A 27,543-nucleotide genomic window follows, 5' to 3' on the forward strand; every position below is an offset into this window, starting at 1 on the left:
TTCCATTTATTGTATTTGGCTATTTCAGCACAAGTAATCCTGATATCTTCATTTTTTTTCCCTTCTGTTTGATTAAAAACTGCATGTGTGTACAATGATCTTTTGGCATACTTCCATTGCATTAACAGTAAAATTTCCTTTTATACATGACCACTGTTTCAGACCTGTACTGCTGCTATAACAGTTAACCTTTCTGTTCTTAATTTGATATTTACTTGATTTCCAAGACTGTTTCAGCATAACTAATTTTAAACAGTTTTCAGATAGTGAATTTGAGTAGTATAATGACTTTTTTTTTCATGTAAAGTAACTCTTTGGATGTATATAATATTAGTGTGTTTCTTTCTAAATTTAGGGTAGAAAAGCGAATAGTATGCAAAAAGTATAGCTACATTGCATCTGCCATTGAAACATAATTGGGGTATGGAAACGTTCAAGTTTTTTTCTTTTTTCTCTTTTTTTATTTTTGCAGTATAGATAAGCTTTGTTTTGTAAATGCACAAGTCCAATCATTGAATCAACTTAATTTTTTTATGTACTTGAAATCATTTTATTACTCTTTAACACTCATGCTGAAGTTCTGATATTTTGTTGAAATCCATTGTTTTACTCTTTGCATATTTGTTGGCTCTTTGCATATTTATAGACTACATGCAAATACAGTCTGTCTTGCCATTGTCTGTTGAAGTGCAGGTTTGATCCAGCCAGTATAGAACTAGCTCTGTAGGGGTGAGGAGGACTGTGCTGTGTATCATCCTTGATTGTGTTCCTTCAAGGAGCATTGCACTGTAAGTACATCAGAATGACAAATTGATGAACTGCAACAGTATCTTTTTGTCAATGTTCCACATAATGCAAATGCTATATTTTGTGTGAATATTATGTTGGAATACAGTGCTAATATCTTGGAAAACTATAATTGCTTAACATAGAATAATACATAGTTCTGTTTTTTTTTTTTTTCTAAGTGAGCTTAATGGGTAAGTATTTTTGATATGCTTTAGCTATAGCTAAAGAAAACTTGATCATTAACAAAACTGAACAGTATTATTGGTGCTCCTAAAATATTGTTTTTTGTTTAAAATATATGCATATCGTATATTAAATATGAAAAACTTGAAATGTGTAAGACAGAAGTGGTTTTCAGCTTGCAAATAATAAGCAATGTAGCACTTTTAACACCATAAATATATTTTCTGTCATTGGTGGGGAGCACCATTTGTTGCTTTGAATATACTGTAAAGGAAGATGTGCAAGAACAAAATGTTGAGATTACCTGTAGGGGAAAATAGCAGTACAGTTCATTTTAGATATTTTGAAATGTTTTTGATTGTTTTATATAACCTAGAGTGATTTCCCTTACCCTTATTTAGATATGGATGTGTAGTACTAGTTTGAAGTTTAATAGTTAAGGAGTTAGTTATCTGTTATCTTTTAAGATTAGGGTATTGACATGAAAATTTGAGTATTTTGCATGATTCTGTTGTGTAGATGATCTTTTAGGAAAGTGGTGCATTTATTAATTAAAACTGAAGAAATAGTTCAGTTGGATTCAGTATCATTACTCACAAATTGGAGGCTGTTGATTTTGATTCATTTAAGGTTTAAAATCTTTATTAATTGCAAACAGTGCAATTATTTATACTTCACAGTGCCTTCCCAGACCTTCCACCTTAGGTTCTGCTGCAAAAAGCACAGGTAAGCACAACCTAAGGACATATATAAATAAATATTTCAGTACATTAATGTTGTCCCTGTGAGGTTTTTGTGGTTGTGTACTCAAAAGCAATCTGCTGCTGCTACCCCAAAATGTATTTTGTTATGCTACCATTTTAGTGGAAAGTCTATTAAGTTGTTCAAGCAACTGTACATTTCTGGGTTATGTTTTTCATTTTAATTTTTTATTAAAACGAAAATAATGTAGATTGCTGCTATAACTGATCTACATGCAAATCTTTTGCATTTTTCCCCCAAATATAAAATTGTTGCAGTTAAGAAAGGACAGTTGCATAGTTTTCAAAATTTAGGAAATCGGTTGGTCAGAAACTTCAACAGCCTTCACAGTCTGTTTATGATTGACACGACATTTTCTTTGCCCTCCAAAGCTATGGTTTCTTTATTTTCTTTTTTCTTATTCTTGAACTATAATAATTCAGTAAGAACATTATGGAACAGTTTTTATTATCATTTTTTTTCTTAGACAATTCTGTTTTCATAACATAAATGCTGAAAAGAAAAAAATATGAAATACTGGCAGTATGTTTTGATAAAAGGCATGTGCATCAGTGAAATGTTAACTGTATAGCAAATAACCTTTCATAATCTGTGTAGCAACCAATATTTTTCTGACTTATAATATTTTAATAACTGACGCTGCATTTATTTTATTTTTGCCAGTTTTAAGTGTTTGTGTGTTCTTATAGATGATTTTAACTGGTACATAATTTTGAGTTAAGATGATTGTATTAAAGCAGCATCATACCAGTTTTGTTTATTCAATTTCTAAAATGTGCTGATCCTTTTAAAACTCCTGCTTATCTCTACATCAAAGAAAAATATTCAAAAATACTGCCTTCATTTTCACACACAGTGCTGAAGATGCTGCAAGCACCAAATCATAGCTCATAAAATCAGGTCCTGAGATAGTTACCCATAAAGAGGAATCCTTTGAGTGTATGCCATTGGTGAGCCGATGAGCATGGACCATAGAAGGGCTCAATGTAGAAGGTAAAATTGGCAAATCATAATTGAGAAATATGAAATGTATTCCCATACATAATATGGTATAGGGTGTAATGTACCTGCTTTTGATCACTTTTCATTTTAAAGTGCTATTCACTTGATCTTAAATGTTCCATGAACTGTTAAATTTCTTAAGTTACTGCACCACATTTATGCTTATGTGTGTTTGATAGTCAATGCTAGTTATGTTAAAATTTGATAATATAAAGGGGCTCTTGACTTTAAGAGCCTATCAAGTTTTGGTTAGTTGTAGTTTGCATTTTTATAAAAGAAAATATAGATGAATGCTAATAGATATTGTGGCATTGTTGCTATCTCATGAGAATTTTTTAATTCATAAGCCTTCTTGATAAAATAAGCATTTTTTAAAAATGGCGCTAACCTTTCCATAATTTTGAAATAAAGGGAAAGCAGAAAAGGTGAGCCAGATGGTTTGAAATGATAATGGATTTTAGTGGTGGTAGGGGAAAAAAAATGTTTAGATTGAAATTTAACTGATTGATTTGATTAGCACTTGAGCAAAAACTTGACAATGTGTTTTTAAAACATCTTAGTGTGGTGATACTTAGAATTCTATAGTTTGATGTTTTTTGTTTTTTTTTGTTTTGTTTAGAAATAAGTATAGTTTTTTAACTAATGAAAATGGTTTAATACTAAGACTAGTGATTTGATACTAGTTGTTTATTAACATTGTAAAACGTATCCTTAAACAAATATCTTTGTAGTTTATTCACAATGGCAGGTTTGGTTAGGTGTAGCAGAGTAACTTAGAAAGAAATAGGAGTATATTATTAAGTAACAGTATTTGTTTGGATGCTCTGCCAGTAGAATCTTCTACCTAAAAAGTAATCTGTTGTCTAGAATAATGTAGTAGAGTTTACTAATCAATGAGGATGTTTTACCTTTTTTTTCTGCAAATTCTGCCTCATTTAAAAATGCTTTTTAACAATACCTAGTTAAATATAATTTGACTCTGAAAATAACCTTGCGTTTTATTTGAACAGTCACTTGATTTTTCTTACCACAATAAAACTTTTGAGGGATTTTTAAATTGGTGCTTTTAAAAAGCAAATAAATCCCAGAGTTTTATTTTCTTCAGTAATACCCCTAAAGAAAACTCTTAAATGTATTTGCGAATATATATATATATATATTTTTTCTTATGCATGCTCGATGCATTTTCGTCCTGAGAAAAGTGTTCTCTACAGAAACTACCCGTGTGTAAAAAGAAGATTGGCTTAAAATGGCTACTGTGATGGGAACAGTGTCTTAGGGAGATGCAGCTTGGACTTGAGGTAAATTGAATACTTTACAAACTGTGGTTTAGAGTTTGCTTTAATGACACTGTATGTAAAAGGACGTATGCTTGCTGTAATTTTGTATTCATTTTGGTCTCCTCAATAAAATAAATAAATGTACTTTGAATTATAAGAGAGTACTTTGTGTCTTTTATGCATTTAATACTCAGGAAAAAGAATTTGTCTTGACTGTCTTTAAAGGATTATTGTGGGTTAAGAATTCTAATGATAAGGGTAAACATCTGCTTGTAGGAATTTTTAAACCAAGGAAAGACTTTTTTTCTTTAATACAAGTTACTTTATTATGGGTTTACATTGTAAAATAAATCTGTCTTCCAGAAAATGAAAATATAAAAACAACTTGATGACAGAACATAACTAGTTATTTACAAATAGACTAGTATTTTTGATCAAAGGCTTTCTACTCAGTCCTCTTAAAGCTTGAAAACTTCAGTTATGTTGAAAATGTTTTCTAATTAAAACATAATTTGTTCAGACAAGATCATAATAAAATTTGCTTTAGTGGTTTGGTTATATATTACATGCATTTGAAAAATATATTTAAGTATACCTAACACTCAGAACAATGTATAGATAGTGGTTTCTTATTAGGTTTTGTCTGGTGTCTGTTTTCCATGAATTCTTACTTAACTTTTGTTTTTCTGCATGTTCTCCCTATTTCATGAAAAGAATGATCTTATTCCCTCTCTATTTCAGAAAGACTCTAAAACTACAACATTCAGAATTCTGTTCCTCTAAGAAAACAAACTAACTCAAATTGATTCCTAATTAGTTGTCTCAATCTACTTCAGACTAATTTTAGGTATAAAAGCTCACAAAAGATAATTCTTTCATGCAAAATAATGTTTACTTTTTTAAAAACATAACTGCTATGAATATGGGAAATACACTACCACCCTTGTAATTAGGTTCTGATAGAATAATTGAATCAATTTCCCACTCATAATATATTTTATTGACTGCTAAAATACATATTGTAGAATATGTTGATAAATCTGATATTCAATTGAAAAACAATATTTTGTAATAAGAGTTTGTGTTTTGAAGACTTATGAAAAGGAATTAAGGAGTCAACAGAGTGGTACTTCTGGTATCCTTTTTGGCACTGCCACAGAAAGTAGGAAGAAAGAAAGTTGTAGATAAAGAAAGTTCCAAGTTGAGAAGGTACCCTAGTAGTCATCAGCTAAAAAAGAGAAAAAGAAAAATAATTTTTTAATAGGAAAAAACTTTTAATAGAATAAAAAGATTAAAAGATGATTAATTCTTACTTTCAATGGTAAGAATACAGGTACTAGCTGCAGAGCCTTTATTGTTGACTGCTTTACACATATACTCTCCTCCATCCTCTGGGAAAGTTTCTGGTAAGTAAAGGCAGTAAGTTTCTCCTCTTTCAATATATTGATAGTCTTCCCCATCCTGCAGTATTTCTCCTTCAAACCACCATGTGATTTCTGGTTTGGGTTCTCCTGTTACTTTAACAGTAAATCTGACTGGCTCACTATCTACAACTGAGGTGTTTTTCAGAGGCTTCTTGAACCACGGAGCTCCTGATCTGGTTTGCTCTTCGTCTTCAATCGTGGAGCCATTCATGATGCTACCCTCCTCCTCTTCCTCCTCTTCTCTCTTCTGTTTTAAAATAAATGCATTCAGGATGGCATTTATAATATCAGTATTTTCAAAGCAGCGGTATAGTAATAGAATTTTGAAGGTAAAAGTAAATAATGTACACTTATTATTAAGTACACAATATTCCAATTACTTGAAAGCTATTAAAACATTCTTTAAATTCCTCTTCATAAAATTATGGTATTTAAAAGCATCCTTAGAAATTTTTTTTAAACAAATGTGTAAGCCTAGTACCTTTTGTAGTGCTGCATCAATTTCTTTTTGTTCAAACTGCATTCGTCGAAACTTTTGTTCTTCAATTCTTCTTTGTTCTTCTTCTTCCCTTGCTTTAGCCATTTGTTCAAATCTTGCTTTCATATTCACTTTATGAGTGAATGGAGCTTCACTTTTTTTTGCAGGCTTTATATCAACATCTTCTTCCTTCAAGAAAATGGGCCAAGAGTAACAATTGCTTGTTTTCTAAAAACAAGCTGGGGTTTTGGCTCAGTGGTAGAGCACCTGCCTAGCACGTGAGGCAGTGGGTTGGATCTTTAGCACCACATAAAAATGAATAAACAAAACAAAAGTATTGTGTCTAAGTCCAAAAATTTAAAATAAGAACTGAAGGGTTAATAGTTGTGTTGTGTATAGGCACAAAGTGATTCACATCATTAGTATGCATGTGCTCTCCTAGACAGGATTGTTTTAGTGCCCTGTAATTAAAAAAAACTGGTACTGGAGGTTGAGCCTAGGGGTGCTTTACCACTGAGCTATACTCCCCCCACTCCTTTTTATTTTTTGAGTTTGGGTGTCACTAAGTTGCTGAGACTGGCCTCAAACTTGCTATCCTCATGCCTCACCCTCCCAAGCCACTGGGTTTACAGGTATTCACCACCATGCCCAGCAAGGCATTCTTAATTATGATCCTGTTCTCCCAGTATAAAGATCACACAATATCATTGGAATGCCGGCCTATTTTGCCCAACCAACTCTGGCTTGTTTTTGATGTTACTGAATAATACAAAAAAGGTCAGAATATAGTACTACACCTTTCACGATTAGTAAAACTTCCTTTCCCACCCTATAACAAAGAATATAATTTGTTATTTCTTGTTTGATTTTTCCTTCTTTACCCATCTTGGGCCTGTATCCTAGAGATGAATTCTATCCAAATCCTGGTCAAATGGCAGAGAAAGGTGTTACAAGTAGAAATGGGAAGACAACTGTTAAACTACAGAACATGTAGCATAAAGAAGGGATTATGGTCAAATGTGTAGTTCATCTGTGTAAGGCTAAGTGTTGAAAGAAATGGGTATAATTAGTGATTTAAGAGCAGTATCAGTATGAGTCTAGGAAAGGGCCAATTTGATAGTGATGTATCTTGAGGGTGGTCTTAGAGTGGGGTTCAGTTAATCCATACTTTCTAAAGTATTATAGTAGTTGACTCTTTATTTCTAGGCATTTGTGGGTCTATCTGAAAACCATTTAATAATACTGTAGGTAGTTGCTTCAGGGTACCCATAGCCAGCTAAAGAGTTTGTGAAGACAGATATATGAAAGTCTTGGTTTTATATCAGTTTAAGGTGTTGCAACCTTGTTCTAATGGGGGGAGTAGGAAGTAAAAGAAAATTGAGCAGTTTTTTATTATTAGGTTAAAAAGTATGTTATCAACAGGGTTTTCTATAAGTTTGAACAAGTAAAAATTTCTCATAAGCTAACTGGGAGAAAGTGAATGAACATTCACTTAAATACAATGTCATCTTTTCTTGGATCCCTGAAAAGCAAGGTTCAGGTTTCTGGGAAAAACCTGTATCCTGTTGAATGGAATGAATGCTTATCTAGGTACATTATTTATAGGGCACTGACACCTTCAGCACAGTTAAGCAATCCATTTGCCTTGGAATACTTTAATTATGAAGTCAGATAAGGCATAAGGTAGGTGTTCAATTTGTTTAAATACCAAATGAGTTCATGATACAGATGAAGTGCTTGCTACAGGAGCTGGAATGGAATTCTTTGGGGAAGTACACATGAATGAGACTTTGAAAGATGTTGAACATTTTCTAAAGGAGAGAAACTAGTCAAATGATCAGGTTTGGAAAAGGGACTGCTATAACAAGGGTCCTCGCTTTTAATTTCACTCTACCAAAATTATGCTAGTAGATTTTTTAAAGGCTACCTCAATGGTCTTTGATTCAGAAAAGTATGATTGGAGGGACTTCCATGTCTTGCAGGAAACGCCATTCAGAACATCCTGATGTATTGAATTCCATCCTGTCCTAATCTCACATTGAAGATCCAATAATATCAATAAAACAAGAAGTCACCTACATATTTTTATTTTGCCTGCATATTTTGTAGGGATAGACAGGATTGCTCAGGTTTTATTGCTAGCAACTTCAGGAAGCAAGTACATGTTGATTTGACTTTATCTTCTGTGATAGATTCACTTCATACTGTTATTTTCAAATGGCTTTAATCTACTCCCTTCAGCAAAGTTAACAGTACATTAGACCTTCCCATTTACCTAAGTTTAGGACCAGTTTTTCAGACTGCCTTTACCTTATTCAAAACAATTTATTCATCTTGCCTCATCAGAACTAATTTCTCTAGCAATGTCTGGTTTTATTGGTAATCAGTGTAATATTAGGCTCCTCAGCAACCACCTTCCCTAGAAGCAATAGTTTTGTTACAAGTTTGATCTACTTTTCTCCCCTGGCCCAAACTTATTGCCTTTGTACATATTTTCCAGTTCATCCATCATGATCTCAGAATTCTTTCATAAACAGTCTTTCTTACTGTCCTAAAAATTTGTCTATTAACATTTCCCAGAAAATAGTTGATGTAAGTTTAAAAAGGTGTTTACACTACCCATAATCTGCTTTTACAGGTTTGTAACCTGTGTCCCATTATTCTATGAACCTTGTATTATAGCCCTATTTTCCACTCCCCAAATTTTATTTATAGCCTCTGTTGAGTCATTGTTTCCTCAATCTGGAGTGTCCTTATCTGCAACTTTTATGCAACCTTTACATTCAGTGTGAATGTTTGCTCAGCGCTCTTAAGCCTCTCCTAGACATCAATCCTTCCAATTTGATCCCATAACGCTAAATATAAAACCTATTAAAGCACAGTCATATCTCATTTGGCTTGCACACTTTCCCCAAAACAACTCAGGGTCCCACATTAGAAGTGGTGGTTACAAATTTATTTCCCTTACCCCTACTTCATTAACCTCAAGCTTTTATTTGCCAGCATTCAGTAATTGTTTGCCATCTTCACCTCTGTCTCTAAGCGATACATGAAATGACAAGTTTAGTCACTAAGGTAGTACCAGTGTCTACAGCAGATCCTGAAACATCGGGCACTTATTTTTAATGCCTATATCCAAGCCCACCTTTAATTTCAACATTATGTAGCTAAAAGAACTCCATGTTTTAAAAATCCTTTTGGTGGTTTTGAATCACATCCCTAGCCCTTATTCTTTGAGACAGTTTTGCTAAATTGTCCTGCCTAAGTTGTTGAGGCTGGCTTTGAACTTAGGATCCTCCTGCCTCAGCCACCTCCTGCTTGGCCATCATGCCCAGCTCACATGGCATCTACATGGGCCAGGTACAGTGATGCACACCTGTAATCCCAGCAATCCAAGGCTGAGGCAGAAGGATTACAAGTTTGAGACCACACTCAACAATTTTGGCAAGACACTGAAAATAATAGAGTTGAGAATGTAGTTTAGAGTATAGCACCCCTGGGCTCAATCCCCAGTTAAGAAAAAATACATGTTCATCTCACCTGTGCTTGCATCTTCATTGTCTTCATTCTATGCTTGCCTTGATAATTGTTTCAGTAATTAACACATAATTTCATTCCATCCTTAAGTCTCTTCTAAAGACCCTCCCAACTTCCCATACCTGTTTGCTACTTGAATATTTGAAAATGTATTTTTAGGCATATATTTTAAATATCAGAATTCTGGCAGGAAAAAAATCTAGATTCTATTTTAATGCACACTATGGAAGAGTCTGAAATAGGAAGGGACATTACAGGTCAGTGATTGACTCCTTATTTTATGTATGAAGATACCTCAATGTCATGTCCTCAGAATTCTAATTAAGGCTCTTCCACTGAATTATGCTGTGGTTTTGATCATATCATATGGCTTTATAGCTTCATCTATAAAACATGAATGTTAATATGAATAATCTCTGGGGTTTAACTTGAATAAACTGGGTTATACTAATTGAACTAAAACACACCAATATTTTTTAAACCACTTTTGCTTAGATTAAACAAGTTGATCTCTATAGGTTTTAATACTGAGAAAGGCCATTCTGAAACAATGCTAGATCTTAATGTGCTTTTGCTATTTTGTTTCCAATTATATATGTCAGTGGTTAGTTGTAAGTCCTTTTTTTAAGTACTAAAACTTACTTCAAAAGCAGTGTTGTATCTGTTAAATTTTCATTATCATTATGTACCATAACCGTTAAATATAAAAGTACATACCTCGTGGAAGTTTTCTGCTTCTCGCTCTTTAATTTCAAGGTCAATTGCTCTCCTCCTTGCTCGTTCTTCTTCTATTTTTTTCTGTATTTCTTTTTCAGACAACTGCCCAATTTTTTCAAACTTGCTTTTTAGGTTTTTAGCTTGAATAGAACCATTTCTTTTTAATTTGATTAATTCTTCATATTCTCTGCTCATTCCAAAGGTTTCATTTTCTTCTTCTTCCTTCAGAAAAAATAAATTTTATATGTTGAATACCAGCAAATTATAGTTGTTCCCCCATGTATCTGCAAGGATATGTACCAAGATGCCCAGGAGATACCTGAAGCCACAAATAGTACTGAATCATATGTATGGGTTTTTTCTTATTAGCAATTTCAGCAAACAAATCTTTTTCTTATAAGTCAAAAACTTTTACTTTTTCACTTAAAGGAAGCTATTTACAGCTTCTCTGGCATATCCAAATTGCCATCATCACTACTCTTGTTTTGGACCCATTATTATGTAAGCAAGCACTGCTGTCATGTGATAGTCAATCTGATATTAGAGGAGACTACAAATCATATCACAAGGATTGCTGGACAATGGGATGATTCCTGTTCCAGGCAGGATGGAGTGGGTCAGTGACAGATTATATTACACTATATAGAATGTTGCAGAGTTTAAAACTTGTGAATTGCTTATTTCTGGAATTTAATGTTTTCAGATGATAACTGGCCAAAGAAAGGAAAACTTCAGACAAGATAGGGGACCTCTAGTTTGCATAATTTCTTATTTGAAATCAAAAATAAAACTTAAATTAGCTGTTTCTTCAACACAATGTCCAAATTTACTTAAAGTGGCACTATATATTTAGAAGACACTTTATTCCATGTAAAATATATTTGTCAGGGAATATAACTAAACGCCTGTAACATTCCACATTAACCTGCTAAAACTAACATATGCATGGCAAGATTAATTTTTACTAGGAATTATAAGAAGATTGTTTAGGGGAAGGCAAAAAATAGAACTGAAACAGCATTGGGCTAGAAATCAGCTATGAATTTGGTTTAGGCTTTTTGCCTACTTGCTTACCCCACTGGGCATGATTTTCTTAAAAGTCCAGAGTGCCAGACGTAGTGGCACATGCCTATAATCCCAGTAACTCCAGAGGATGAGGCAGGAGGATCACAAATTTGAGGCCAGCCTAAGCAATTTATAGTGAGACCCTGTCTAAAACAAAGGGCTGGGAATGTAGAACACTTGCCTAGCTTGTGCAAATCCTGGGACAATCCCATTCCCAACATTGCAAAAACAAATAACAAAACTCCTGGACATAATAGGGTATAGTAAATTTGATAGCATTAGAATGTCTGACCATTAATTTTCCATGTATTAATAATAACTATAGCTCCATTAAATACTAAGTTCTCCTAGACTATTTTCAGCTTTCTTCATTAAATAATTGCTACTAAGTTTTGGGAGAAGTGAGAGGCTGAGGGAAAGAATTTCCTACATCATATTCATGGTATTTTAATCATAATTTCTATTTATATGGTATTTATATTCTCAGAGCCAGCTATATAATTTGCTGAGCCACAGCCAAAGCAGAGGAGTAAAGCTTCTCAAAACCTACTGCCCCATCCTGTGACAAACAGGCAACTTCCAGGAGACTACAACCTCTGTGTAGAGATTCAGTTCTTGGATCAGAAGTTGATAAGAGGATGCCACTAAGTCACCTGCCAATCATGCCATGGCATTGCCAATCAAAGACTGCGAGAGTCAATGCTCACCTTACCCCTATTCAAACATGGCCTGACACATCCAGGGGCCCTCTCTTCTCTTGCCTTCTGCCACCTGAGCAACCTGACCCACCCACACTGAGTATGACAGTAGCCAGGCATGGGGAAGGTTAGACAAAGCTTGGGAAGGAGGCTTCTGAGAGCCCATTCCAGTGTGATAGGGAGACAGCAGGAAGCATGGGTAAGCCAAAGTGCCAATGTCCTAGCACACATTTCATTATCCAATCAACACAAATTCAAAGATAAAAATTAAGATTTTTCAATATGGCAATCTTAGAGCATTGAATCATATGAAGTATTTGGAACATGGGATCCTGTGAGTACACAAGTTGCATCCCATAAAACTGGCCCTGTGTGTAATATATACATATATTTTTAAAATTAGGAGCTGTGGTACACAGCAGTAATCCTAGTGGCTCAGGAGGCTGAGGCAGGAGGATCAAGAGTTCAAACCAGCCTCAGCAACAGTGAGGTGCTAAGCAACTCAGTGAATAAAATACAAAATAGGGCTGGGGATGTGGCTCAGTGGTTGAGTGCCCCTGCGTTCAATCCCTGGTACCTCACTAAAAATTTAATTTCAACACTAGAAAGACCATACTAACATATTTAACATCATCACAGTTCCATTTTAGAATAATTTAGTAAAACAAAATGATTCAAATACTTGCCAGTAGGGCTGGGGATGTATCTCAGTCAAAGAGAATATGTTTTGTATGAGCTCCTCAATTCAATGCCCAGCATCAAAAAATAAAAATACACTTAGTGAAACTGATGGCCCTAATAGTATCCATGGTCCTGTAGTTTTTCTATTAAATTTATTAGTATGCTATTTATTTCCAGGAAAAATAAAATAATATATTAAATATAGTATTTTAGAACAACAGTTCACAATCATGGTGTACCCAGATAATTTTGAGCCATGTAGGAAAATTTGTTACTTAAGGAACTATAGTGCTTCTCTTCATCACTGTATCATATAGATAGATATAAATATACATTTAAACTAGCAAGGAGGGAGTTACAGCAGACCAAAAGTACATATAACTGCTGAAGCCTGTACCACATTGAGTATCCTTTATGTGAATAATATAAGGTTACTTCCTATAAGGTAATATAAGTAATATACCTAAGTATAAATAGTATATAGATGTTTCTTAAAATCTTACCTCTCCCATTTCTTGTCTCAGTTGTTCAAATTCCTGTTTCTCCATTTCTAGTTTATGCTTCCGTTCCTCCTCTGTTCGCCGTTTTTCTTCTTCCATTTTTTGTTTTAATAATTCCTCAAAATTTATTTCCAGTTTTCCCGGTGTAAGAGATTCTTGAGAGAATGTTTTATATATTTCTGAGGAGTCATCATCTACTACCTATTTGAAATAATTCCTTTATTAAATTTGCCAGAATTATATAGGCTAAAAAGGGAATATTTCTTATAGAAATTGGGATTACTTGAATAGAAAGGTTTCACATTGAACTTGAAAAAAAAAAAAAAAGGAGATTGGGGCTGGGGTTGTAGCACTTGCCTAGCACACACAAATAAATAAAATAAAGGTAGTGTGTCCATCTACAATAACAACAAGAAGGAAAAAAAACAGGAGATCATAAATTCTCTTCAAAAAAGTTTAACACAATAAACAAGGGAGAAATATTTAGAAAATTAAAGACAGGTATTTTGTGGTTATGAAGAAACTAAACTGATAACCTTCTATTCTCCCTTCCAGTGAACACAGTAATTTTCCTTTATTTATACTATGAGAAATTTGGATTTGATATTAGTAATATGACACTTTTAAAAATAGTTATTTTTTATATGTAGGTGGACACAATATCTTTATTTCATTTTTATGTGGTTCTGAGGTTTGAACCCATTGCCTCATGTATGCTAGGTGAAAAGCATCCATGGCTTCAGTCCCCAGTACTAGAATGAATCAAATAGAAAATTTCATTTATAGTCTTCTCTGAGTGAATTAGTTAACCAACCCATCATGAGCTCCTCATAATCAGGGGAGAAAACTCTTAATGCTATAATTTTATTGTATTGACTTATTTACTGCCAGGTTAACTTTAAAGAAATAATAATAGTTAATACTTAGAGCTGCCAGTTAGGCACTTTACATGTGATGACTTATTTATTTAACACTGCAACCTTATAAAAGCTATTATTAATATCTTCATTTTACAGATGAAGAAACGGAGGCACTGAAAAGTAACTTATGCAAAGTTATAATAAATACAAAGTGATAAAGCTGGAATTCAAACTTCAAAAAATTTCTAATAAGATTATAAATAACTTACACTACCCTTTTTGTAATTTCATGAATTTACCGGGATAATTAATTAAATTAGTAGTTTAAATAAATACCTGCCATTTAGCTGTGACCTTGGGCAAGAATCTATCCTCTCTGAGTTTCATTATCTGTGACAACTTTCATATAGGTGTCATGAGGACTAAATAAAGTTTGGAAACAGCTGTGAATCTAACTAACATCATGGTAGTTTTATTCTTACATTATCATTCCCTATATAAGGCAATTCTAAATTGCAAATAGAAAGTTTGCTTTTGTTAACTTGGAATATATTTTACCATGAAAAAGTATTATCTAAGTGTGTTTTTCTGTCACCTAATGGCATATACATACACCACTGTTCTGAACTCTGTCTCTGTGATTGAAATAGTCAAAGAATGTATAACTAATTAGAATAAATTAAGAAAAAATAGAAGGGAGACCAGTAGAAGAAGGGAATTGGGGAGGGAAGAGAAGGAAAGGAGAGGTACTGGAAAATGAAATTTATCAAATCATACTGTTTTATTGTGTGCTTGTATGAATTTATTATAACAAATCCCACTGTTATGTACAATTATAATGCACTAATAAAAATAGACATAAGAGAATGAGAGAGGCTCATTTATTTGATCTAAATTTTATCAAGGCTTTATAAAACCCAAACTTTACCACAGAACTAATCCAACTCTCAAACAATGTTTAAATGGTTTCAAAATCCAATGTATGAACGAACTGAATCATAGCATGCAATTACAACATTTGATCCTAAATAAGAAACACTAATGAAGAAACTTGTCTCTCTCAATTCAAAATGTCTCTAGGAAACTTTGTTTTGGTTTCATGCCTTTTTTCCTTCCCTGAACTTTTTCTATTAGTAAATCATGGTTAAAAGACAGTTTAGGCCTAAAAAAAACACACCTCCTTGACTAGGTCTACTGATCTTCATACTTCACTACTACGTCTCAACCTGCTTATTATCCAAAAATTAAGTGCTTTTACCATGTGTGTTCTCTATGTAGAAACCATTTGTTAATTAGGGATTATCTGATGCACACAAGATCATTTCAATATCACTGATATTTAAAACATTTATTGGGTCAGGCACAGTAATACATGCTTATAATCCCAGCAATTTGGGAGGTTGAGGCAGGAGGATTGTGAATTCAAGGCCAGCCTCAGCAGCTTAGCAAGTCCTGAAGCCATTTAGTGAGACCTTGTCTCAAAATGCAGTTCAGTGGCAAAGTATCCCTGGGTTCAATCCCCAGTACCAAAACAAAACAAAAATCCATTTATTGAAAGTCTGTTATGCTAGGCGCTGTGCCACATGTCTGATGGATAGTCTCATCCTCACTGAGAGATACAGCCATATATAATAATACGTATTAGTGCTATTTTAGGGGAGTATTAATTGCCATAGGAATACATAGAAAGTGTTTATTATCAGGAAAGGCTTCTTAAAGGCAATGGAAGGTTATAAATAGGAAATAGCAGAGCATAGGGAAAAGAGAAAGGGACATGTTTCAGACAGTATTTGTGAAAGCCTAGTGGTTCTCACTTGGAAGAAATGAATTAAATTTAGTATAACTAGATCAAAGATGGAAGATTAAGATAGATTAAGAAATGAAACTGGAGAAATATATATAAGAACAAGATTATAAATAAATTCATATTTAAAGTTTTGGGATTTTGGCTTTGGGAAGTAGAAAAATTTTAAGCAAAAGTACCCAAGTACTGCAATTGAACCCATGGGTATTTTACTGCTGAATGAACTATAGCCCTTATTTTTGATTTAGTGACAGGGTCTCCCTAAATTGTGATCTTTTGATCCTTCTGCTTCAGCCTCCTGAGTAACTGGGATTACAAATCAGCACCAGCATGTTTGGCTTTTTTTTTTAACAGAAGGATTATGCCATTGGGCCTGGGGCTGGGGCTCAGTAGTAGCGCACTTGCCTGGCATGTGTGAGGCACTGGGTTCGATTCTCAGCACTACACATAAATAAATAAAGATCTATCAACAATTTAAAAAATTTTTTAAAAATAAAAAGATCACTCCATGGATTAAGGGGTGTAACTCAGTGGTAGATGACTTGCCTAGGAGGCACAAGACCCTTCGTTCAGCCAGCACTGCAAAAGAAGAAGAAGGGGAGCAGGAGAAGGAGGACAACAAGGACAGGGAAGAGAAAAAGAAAAACACTGCTCCTAGCATTATAGGAAAGATTTGATTAAAGGTAAGAAAGAAAGTAAATAAGGAATTGGTCCTAAGCAAGGAATAACAATAACCCAAATTATAGTAATTGCAAAGGGAAAGCTAACAGATTTTAGAGTAATTGAGAAGATAGAATAAATGAGACTTAGTGACTGACTGGATTTCAGGCATGAAAAGATATAAAATGTTTTTAGTCTTTCAATTTCTGATTTGAGCATCTGGGTGGGTGATTACACCAAATGGACACCTAGACAAATATGCTTGAAACTCAACTGGAGAAACAAAACCAAGTTATTACATCACTAAAGCCAACTAAAATATTTCAAGAAGGGGGTGTAGTCATGTGTCAAATTGTTTGAAAATATTTGTCATATAACCATATAATTTTACAATTGAAAAATACCAATTTTGTGACAGTTAAGTTAGGTCACAGTATCCCAAGTGATGGGTGAGCAATTTGGAAAAGTTACATAACTGATTAAAATGATTACAGTCATTTAATATATATTGGATAAGAGGAAAACTAAAATGAAAAAATGAATGAAGGAGGGATAGAGGTAGTATGGAAAAAGACAGGAGGAGGGAATGGAGAGAAAGGAGAAGGAAGGGTAGGGAGGAGACTCCCTGCTTCTTCCTTAGACACCCAGCTCTGGAAAACGTAACTTCCCATAGAAGGAAGGTACTTTTCAGTCCCTTACACTAGGCATGGTAATTAAACAGAACCTTCTCAAAAGTAAATTCAAGTAAATAACTTCAATTGATTGATATTATTTCATGAAAGACTCTAAAACCTATTTGCCAGGACTGGGGTTGTAGCTCAGTGGTAGAGCTCTTGCCTAACATGTGAGGCAGTGGGTTTGAGTTTCAGCACCACATATAAATAAGTAAAATAAAGGCCCATTGACAACTAAAGAAAAAAAAAAAAACATATTTGCCATTTCTATTCTTGGCACCAATTCCAGAAAAAAACAGGATATTCCCCAAAGTCTGATGATTTCTGTTTAACATGCTCTAAAAGCTGAATGCTAATGGCATTTTCCAATTAGGTTCCGTCTTACCATGCTTCTTCGTGCTTCAGCAAATGCCTTCTTTTCTTCCTCTATTCTCCTTCGGGCTTCTTCTTCTGCTTTCCTTTTTTCATCTTCTCTCCTTTGCCTTTCCATTTCTTCAAAACTGAGTTTGAGTTTACCAGGACGGTATACCTGAAATTTTTTTTCTGTGTCTTGGTTTTCCTCATCTTCATTTACCTAAGCAAAGAAACGATTCATTACTAAGAATTAAGGTTCATTAAAAATAGCAATGAATTATCAATCAAAAAGCACAGAATTAGCTTTTTTGCACAGTAGTGTTTCTATGCCCTTAATACACTTTTTAATGTCTTATATGATAAAATCTTCAATTTGGAGAAATTCCAAATAAAGATGTACTCAAGTTGAAAAAAACTTCCCAATCAAATCAAATCTTTTTAGGGGCTGGGGTTGTGGCTCAGTGGTAGAGTGCCCGCCTAGCATGCGTGAGGAACGGGTTTGAGCCTCACCACCACATAAATATAAAGATAGTATGTCCACCTAAAACTAAAAAAAAAAAAAAAAAAAAAAAAAAAAATCAAAAATCAAGTCTTTTAAATTTTTTTTTTTTTTGTAGTTGTAGATGGACATACCTGTATTTTATTTCTTCTTATGTGGTGCTCAGTGGCCAGTGCCTCACATGTGCTAGGCAAGTGCTCTGCCACTGAGCTACAGCCTCTCAAATCAAATTTTTAAATAAATAAAACGGAATATTTAAAAATGTTTGAAAGGGTCACCCTGAATATTAACTCTCCCATTGCAAGCATACGATGTGTGTTTATGTACTTACATTGAGGTGCAAATATAACTTAACAGAGTTTTTTTGTTTTGTTTTGTTTATACTGGGGATTGAACTCAGGGGCACTTAACCATTGACCTACATACCCAGTCCTTTTATATTTTATTTTAAGATAGGGTCTGGATAAGTTACTTTATTGCCTCAATATTTTTTTAATATTTATTTTTAGTTGTAGGTGGACACAATATCTTCATTTTATTTTTATGTGGTGTTGAGGATCGAGCCCAGTGCCTCATGTATGCCAGGCGAGCACACTACCACTTGAACCACATCCCCAGCCAAACCTCAATAATTTTTTGAGGCTGGCTTTGAACTTGCCATCCTCCTGCTTCTGCCTCCTGAATTGCTGGATTGCAGGCAGGCACCACCGAGCCCGGTTTAAAGTACACATTTTGTAATTTTTATGGATTTTTTTTTACTATAAACTATGGAACTTTTCCATATACTTGTCAGGTTAAAGATTATTATTTGGAACTATTTTATATAAAATTCAAGTTTCATGCCGGGTGTAGCGGCACACACCTGTAATCCCAGTGGCTCAGGAGGCTGAGGCAGGAGGATCACAAGTTCAAAGCCAGCCCCAGCCACAGCGAGACGCTAAGCAACTCAGTGAGACCCTGTCTCTAAATAAAATACAAAATAGGGCTGGGATGTGGCTCAATGGTCAAGTGCCCCTGAGCTCAACCTCAAGTACCCCAAATAAATAAAGAAAGAAAAAAAGAAGATTCAAGTTTCATGATTTTAATTTACTAATTTAATATTGTTATTTATTATACAGTTAATTAGCCATTTCTATTTCTTTGTTAAGATGTCTATCAATGATGTCTAAATTATATAAGTATTATGTAACTAGAATTGCCCCCAAAGTAGAAACATTTTCAAATGTCTACGAAATAAAAATTTTTGCAATGTAATATTTAGATATCGTTAATAAAAGCTGATCAAGAAAGATGTGGTCAAAAAAAAAGAAGAAGAAAGTTTGTGGTCACTTTAAAAATTATAGATGTTCCATTTTAAAATTCTTTTTGGGGGGTGAGTGTGGATACCGAGGACTGAACTCCGGGGCACTCAACCACTGAGCCACATCCCCAGCCCTCTTTTGTATTTTATTTAGAGACAGGGTCTCACCGAGTTGCTTGGTGCCTTGTTTTTGCTGAGGCTGGTTTTGAACTTGCGATCCTTCTGCCACAGCCTCCTGTGCAGCTGGGAATACAGAGGTGCACCACTGTACCCAGCTTCCATTTTCAAATTCTTAAAATTAGATTTGAAATTTGTGTTTTTTTATTTTAATTTTATTTTTACTGATAGATCTACTAATACCATAATAATAATAGTTAACATTTTAAAAACACCTAGTATATGCCAAATCCTATTTTAGGTGCTTTCTAGATATTTACTCATTTAATAATTTAAGAAGGAAGCACAGCTGGGCATAGTGACCCATGCCTGTGATCCACACGAGTTGGGAGGCTGAGGCAGGAGGATCACAAGTTTGAGCCCAACTTTAACAAACTTAGTGAAACCCTGTCTCAAAATAAAAAGAACTGGGAATGTTGTTTGGTGGTAAAGCACCTTTATTCAATCTCTAGTCCAAGAAAAAAAAAGAAGCATTATCATTTTTGCCATTTTACCAATGAATATGGGTAAGACATGGAGAGTTTAATAACATGGCCATGTTTACAGAGTTATAAGCAGTTGAGATCTAAATCCAGGCAGTCTGGCTCCAAAATCCATGCTCTTAATCACTATATCATATACACACATTCTCAAACCCTACAAACTGCATATTCCTTAGTAAAATGTTATTTCAATAAGTTCAAATATTTGAAAAGCTGGACTGAAACCAAATGTACCTTTATAATTAGACCTGAAAATGTCCTGCAACCAGGCCATTAATACATTGCAGGCTGAACCAAGAGATAGAGAGAAATTAGGTTCATTGAGTATTTTGCACGTTTCTATATATGTGTATTGGATAAAATGCCACCAGGTGAAAACTTGAAAACAATACAGATGAATTTTATATATAGGATATGTATACAGTCTCAAAATCAGACCCTGTTTTCTTTCTTTTTTTTTTTTTTTTTTTGTACCAGGGATTTAACTCAGGGGCACTTGATCACTGAGCCACAGCTCCATAAATTTGTATTATATTTAGAGACAGGGTCTCATTGAGTTGCTTAGTGCCTTACCAGTTGCTGAGACTGGCTTTGAACTTGAGATCATCCTGCCTCAGCCTTCCAAACCCCTGGGATTACAGGCATGTGCCACCGGACCTAGCACTGTTTTCTTTTTTCGGGGATTGAATACAGGAGTGTTTTCTCACTGAGCTATATCCCCAACTCCTTTTATTTTGAGGCAGGGTCTTGCTAAATTGCTGAGGCTGGTTTCAAACTAGTGATCCTCCTGTCTCAGCTTCCCAAGTTGCTGGAATTACAGGAATGTACCATTGCATCCAGCCATGTCCTTTGATATAGAAAATCTTGAATTTGTGGTAATGAACCTAATCTAAAGCTAGTTAGTTTCTCTAATACTAAACGTAAGGTTTAAGTATATATATTTACCATTTGCCGCCTTGCTTCTTCAAAAGCACGCTTCTCCTCTTCTAAACGTTGTCTTGCTTCCTCTTCAGCTTGCTTTTTTCTGGTTTCTTGTCGTTGTCGCTCCAATTCTTCAAAAGTTAGCTTCAATTTTCCAGGAAAAAGTGATTCTTTTTTTGCCTCACTTTCCATTTCATCATCCTATGAAAACACACCTGTTAGTTACAAAATGGGATGCTGCCAACTTAACTATTTTGATATGTTCCTTAAAATAATAAAATTACCATGAGGAATGAAAGACATTTTGCTTCCTTGAGAGATCGTCGTTGTTCTTCATGTCTTATTCTTTTATCTTCTTCACACTTAATCCTTTCTTCCTCCTCCTCTTCTTTTTCTAGATCCTCAAAATTCTTTTTTATTTTTCCAGCTGTTTTGTATGATTTGACAGGTACCACTGTTATAAGTAGTGAATCGTCTCCTTCCTATTTTATAAGATAGATAATTAGCATAAAACTTCATAATAAAAATTCAGGGTTTTGGGGACTTTACCTCCATCATTGGTGAATTTCATTACATTGCCATCAGTGTTACTATAAAGAACAAAAAATTATTTTTACTAGTTATTATTAAATGTTTCTCAATATTCACTGTGCATTGTGAGTTAATCTTATTGAAATCCATTGCTGACAAGGTTGAGAAGCATTCTATTTGCTAGAAGATAGAGTTAAATAGGTAATCAGATAAAACTGTAGTGACACTGCCTGAATTTAGCTCTCCATGCACTAATCCCACAAAAAGATAATGAACATGTGAGTGCACTTTAAATCAATTTGATGGTGTATAGATTCAGTCTAAACACACACAAAATTATATAATTTTTCCTCACCATGCAAGTTTTTAAAATACTTAATATAATTAGTATTTAATGAGGGAAAAAACCCTACAAGATATACAAGTGATTTATTAAGTATTTTTAATATACTTTAGTATTTAATCCTATTAAAATTTTTTTGAAATTGATTTTAATTAGTTCCACTATATAATCTATTATTCCCTCTTTTTAGAAAAATAGAGAAGAGTTATAAAATATAACGCATGTCCCTAAAGTAAAATTTTTCCAATTCATGTGGCTGTGGTTTTAGGCACACCATCAGATTGTTTGATTGATTTTTAACTTTCTTTGTTAGATAAAAAGGAATTATTAAAATTTTTGTGCTTGTTGATACATGGTAATACACACTGCACTCTGTACTCGCAAATGAAAACTGAAACACAAACTATCAGGAACTCTGAGGAAAGAAGACAAATAATTAAAACAAAACTACCTTTTACAGTGTTAGCTTTCAACAATCTCAACTGTTAGTAGCAGTTCAAGAAATATATAGTCTTGGCAGAGTATCCAATACTGAAACTGAGACTTGTCCTTCTAACTATGAGAGCAAAAACATACCTTTCTTAAAAAACACTATAGTGTTTGAAAGTGCAAAAGTATGAACTTGCTTTCATAAAACATTCTTCTTTTGTGTTTATAATAAAGAGTTAAATACAAAGTCCTTTTCATATTTTCTTAGATTACAAGAAAATTTGTGAATAAGATAATTGAAGTTGAATGTTTCATTAAAGGAAATGTCCGTTTACCTCTGATGTTGTTTCAGTTCCCGTATTGTTTATGTCCTCAATCTATATTGAATGAGAATTTCATATCATTACATTACATTGGATTTCTGCTTGTTTCCTTTAAATATAAAACTGAAAAGTAATTTAATTGTGGTTTATGGTAATTTTTCAAATTTATAACTTTTGAAATATTTTTTATATTGCTCCAAATTAGCCAAATGTCCTTTCGAATGGAGATTAAACCTTATACTGGCTTTTGCATCTTGAAACTTATATAAATATCAAGGAACAGCATATTAAGAAAAAATTAAGTTAAGCCTACCTTTGTAAATCTGGAAATTGAATAATGGACCAAACTCTTTTGACCTGGCTTTGAGTTTACAACCAGCAGTTATCAATTTAATTAACAATTTAAACTGACATACACAGAAAAACTACTCCATTCTCTGTTCCTGCCCCAGCAAAAGGAAAAAAAAAAACCTATCATTAGCAATCAAAAAATTGTCATGATTATATTTTACAACATAAACAAATGGCAAAAACACAACTGTCACAACAATAAAGTATGGTAAAACCATGTAGGCTAGTTTAGAAGGGAAAGCAATTCTGGCCATCAAGTTTTCTATATATTTTGACCAGATCTAAGTAGGAAATGCCTTCATTTAAAAAGTAGGAGCTCGCTGAGCCTGATGGTTCACACCTATAATCCCAGCAACTCAAGAGGCTGAGATAGGAGGTTGAAAGTTTGACGCTAGCCTCAGCAATTTAGCAAACCCTGTCTCAAAAAAATAAAAAGTGCTGAAGACGTAGCTCAGGGGCAAAGCACCCATGAGTCAATTCCTAGTACTACAAACACACACATACACACACACACACACACACAAACACACACACACACACGAGTGGAAGCTCAATTGATTATTACTCTTTTAAAAACATAATTAGATTAGTTTGAGGGACAGACTAATGTACCTTGGCAAACTGAAAATTGAAAGGAGAAGGTTGATTTAAATAATGTAATGTTTGAGATCTCAGGAAAAGGAAATACAAGCAATAGGAAAATCAAAACCAATAGTAAAAATTCAAATTGTTTATTGCTTTAATTTTATTGTAAAACCAATGGGAGTGGTCGAGAGTTGTAACCCCTTGCTTAGCAAGTGTGAAGCGCTGGGTTTGATCCTCTGCACCACATAAAAATAAATAAGGGGCTGAGGTTGTAACTCAGTGGTAGAGCACTTTCCTGGCATATATGAGGTACTGGGTTCGATTCTTAGCACCACATACAAATAAATGAAATAAAGGTTCATCAACAACTAGAAAAAAAATCTTAAAAAATAAATAAATAAATAAAGGTATTGTGTCCATCTATACCTTAAAAAATATATTTAAAAAAAAAACAATGAAAGTTTGACAGTGGTTGTTCCTCATGCAATTTAAGGGAATTTTTATTATATTCTGGCTTACATTAGAAACTGGACAGGTGGAAACGTTAAATACCTGTTCTCTCACCTGACTTTCCTTTTCAATATTCTCTATCAAGGAGTAAAGAGATTTTATTTGGATACCCAATTTCTTAAAAACTAAGTTACTAAATTATTCTGAACAAATGGTTCTTTTTTTTTTTTTTTTTTTTTTTTTTTTTTTTTTTTTTGGTGCTGGAGATGGAACCCAGGGCCTATTGCATGTGAGGCAAGCACTCTACCAATGGAGCTATATCCCCAGCACCCAAATGGTTCATTTTTTGAAAGTCTGTTTTTATACTTTAGTAATTGAAATGGGTTATTCAGAATAATCTTATACACTACAAAAATATTTTGTTCAGAATAATTTGCTTGTTACAGAATTACTTGTTACACTGATGTCCTAAATAAGAGTGAACATTTTATTGAATGTTTGTTATATTAAGAAAAAATATTTTTCCATATTTTACTGGTGCATTATAGTTTACATACTGATGGGATTTATTGTTAAATATTTGTACATGCACACAATATAACAATATAATTGGACTAATATCACTCCCCAAGACTGTCCCTCTACTTCCCTATCTCCCAACCCTTGGTCCCTTTCCTCTACTGATCTCCCTTTGATATTTATGAGGTCCACCCCCATCTTTCTTTTCCTTCTTCCTTTCCAGCTTCCACATATGAGAGAAATATACTAAAAAATATAAGAAAAGTTTTAATAAATCTATAATAAATAATTTAAAAATAACTTGTCTTCAAAAGAATATTGATCATGTTAGTCAACATGATTTAAAAAATCATGTTAATCTCTCAATAAAAAGATTCAGAAGATATGGTAAGAAGCCAAATATTGAGATTATAGGAAAGAGAAATGCTAAATTTCTTTTTTTTTCTTTTGGTAGCTGTAAGTGGACAACATGTCTTTATTTTATTTGTTTATTTTTATGTGGTACTAAGGATCGAACCCAGTGCCTCACATATGCTACGCAAGCACTCTGCCACAGAGCTACAGCCCCAGTTCCAAGAAATGCTAAATTTCTTAATCCCAAATTTGGTCTATTCTACAATCTTCCCAGATCTTTCTTAGGTTATTATTTGGAGATTTCTTTTAATTTGTGCATTTCAAACCATTACCATAAGTTGTTGGTATATTCACAGAGAACAGATTTTCTGATGTTCAATTATGGTGTTGACTTTCAGAAGCCACCATTAAAAAGCTGCTTCCTATTTATTTTGCTTTGAAAGCAAACTCCTTTCTTCTCAAATCACCTTCCTTTTTTCTCTCCTTTCTTTTGAAGATACCCTACTTCAACCAAAACTGTTCTTTATCTAAATCAACAGACTTTAATTTTATCCATCAATGTATCATTATAGAAAACCAGATAATCCCAAATCAAGATTTCCCTCAAATTCTGTCAGTCTTCATTTCTAACAATACGCAAGGCACATTCATTTTTAATTCTTTAAAATATCCTAGAATCTCAGAAAATTATCTTGGCTGTCACTCAATCAGCCACCTCCCAAACTCTGGAATCTCTTTTATAGCATCTCTCATCCCAATTCTGGTGTTACTGGGGATTGAACCCAGGAGCATTCTGCCTGTTAGTTATATTCCTAACACTTTTTTAAAATTTTACTTTGAGACAAGGTTTTGCTAAATTGCCTATCCTGTCTTCCAACTTAGAATCCTATTGCCTCAGCCTCCCCAAGTAGCTGAAATTATAGGTGTGCACTACCACACTAGGCTCCTTTTACAGCATTCTTGCATATGAATTTATACAAGTGGACTTTGTAAACAAACATTAAGACTCTTTTTGATTATCTGTACAATCTTGTACTTCTTATATTGAAAGATACATTAAATTATATCAGATTTGAGTGGAAATGTACTTAGGTTTTTAAATTAGACTTACATATTTACAAGATTTTTACTATTAATAATTTGTACCACCTACATGTCCTTAACTTAATAGGTCAAAATTTTATTAACCAAGATTCTCTTGGGCTGGGGATATAGTTCACTTGGTAGAGTGCTTGCCTTGCATGCACAAGGCTCTGGGTTCAATCCCCAGCACCACAAACAAAAACAAAAACAAAAACAAAAACAAACAAACAAAAAAACTCTGACACCCTATCCACGTAGCAAGTATTTGTAATGTTTTCAAAGAAAGTATTTTCAAAAAACAGTTTTTGAAAAACTACTGTCTAAATATTCCATTCCTGAACTTGAAAGTGAGCCAGAAAGAGTATAAAACAATCAAACAATCAATGCTGTAAAATAATATAAAAGAAGAGCCCATGTACATACTACTTTCTGCCAAATACCATATATTTGAATTATATATTTATTATATTTTTATTCTTTTATTTTATAATTTATGATACTGTTAATATATTAAAGATATATATTTATATATGCTTATAATATTATATATCTATATTATATATTTATAATAATTCTCATGTTATAATTTTATTTCCTTATAACATTTCATTATAAAATGAATGATAATTTTTATTTACTAGAAGGGGCAGTAGTAAAGCATATAACATTCTTTCTTCAGAAAAGGAGGTACAAAGTAATAAAATATAGGAAATTCCCTTTTTTTTTTTTTTTTGAACTGGGGATTAAACTCAGGGGGCACTTGGCCACTGGGCCACATCTCCAGCCATCTTTTGTATTTTATTTAGGGACAGAGTCTCACTGAGTTACTTGGTACCCTGCTTTTGCTGAGACTGGCTTTGAACTTCAATCCTTCTGTCTCAGCCTCCTGAATCACTGGGATTTCAGGCATGGCCACCATATCTGGCTACCATTCTTTTTCATAGCTTACCTAGCATATGTCATCATTTACCATTCTGTGGCTATTTTTGCCATAGAAGTGGTTATTTGCAAAATCAGAGTAAATAAATTTCTTTGATATGCAAGTTTGGCATGTTTTACTTTCATTATACTTTTGAGAAAGTTAGTAGAAACAGAAGGAAGCATTTCAAATAGATTTAAGGTACTTAAACAATTGCTTTTAAAAAACAGCATTTAGGGGCTGAGGTTGTGGCTCAGTGGTAGTAGAGTGCTTGCCTAGCATATATGAGGTACTGGGTTCGATTCTCAGCACCACATATAAATAAATAAAATAAGGTCCATTAAAACATCTAAAAAAATTTAAAACCCAGCATTTAAAATTTTTGCTGTTGGTGGGTAGAGTTGTGGATCAGTGGCAGAGCGCTTTCCTAGCATGTGTGAGGCACTGGGTTGATTCTCAGCACCACATATAAATGACTAAAATAAAGGTCCGTTGACAACTAAAAAAATATATTTTTTTAATATTTATTTTTTAGTTGTAGTTGGACACAATATCTTTGTTTATTTATTTTTATGTGGTGCTGAGAATCGAACCCAGGGCCCCACACGTGCTAGGTGAGCACTCCACCGCTGAGCCACAATTCCAGCCCTAATTTTTTTTTTAAATGTTTTGCTATTAAAAATCCAGCATTTGTGTGTATCTGTGTGTGTGAGCGCACACCCGATGTAAACAGGTTATGTGTGAAATTGTCTTACATCTTTGTAAAATCCTCCAGTGTGTCAAGAAAAATTAGAAATGTGGACCATGTA

At 33.7% G+C, this 27,543-nt stretch overlaps 1 protein-coding gene across 4 annotated transcripts in view; it reads right to left on the minus strand.

The window, feature by feature from the left end:
- Nucleotides 1–4,343: 4,343 nt before the first annotated feature.
- Nucleotides 4,344–27,543, minus strand: part of Nexn (nexilin F-actin binding protein) — a 44,232-nt gene continuing 21,032 nt past the window's right edge. For 3 of the 4 annotated variants that reach the window (XM_076863687.2, XM_076863688.2, XM_076863689.2), the window contains 9 exons: nt 22,486–22,527; nt 21,132–21,329; nt 20,872–21,048; nt 17,500–17,688; nt 13,120–13,317; nt 10,173–10,394; nt 5,922–6,107; nt 5,330–5,687; nt 4,344–5,244 (listed from right to left, as the gene is read on the minus strand). In XM_076863687.2, coding sequence (XP_076719802.2) covers nt 5,231–5,244; nt 5,330–5,687; nt 5,922–6,107; nt 10,173–10,394; nt 13,120–13,317; nt 17,500–17,688; nt 20,872–21,048; nt 21,132–21,329; nt 22,486–22,527 — 1,584 coding nt within the window. In that variant the 3' untranslated portion in view covers nt 4,344–5,230. The remainder of the gene's footprint in view (nt 5,245–5,329; nt 5,688–5,921; nt 6,108–10,172; nt 10,395–13,119; nt 13,318–17,499; nt 17,689–20,871; nt 21,049–21,131; nt 21,330–22,485; nt 22,528–27,543) is intronic. The other variant, XM_076863690.2, reaches the window with a different exon arrangement.

The sequence above is a fragment of the Callospermophilus lateralis genome, chromosome 7, assembly GCF_048772815.1.
Source record: "Callospermophilus lateralis isolate mCalLat2 chromosome 7, mCalLat2.hap1, whole genome shotgun sequence".
Taxonomy (NCBI): Eukaryota; Metazoa; Chordata; class Mammalia; order Rodentia; family Sciuridae; genus Callospermophilus; species Callospermophilus lateralis.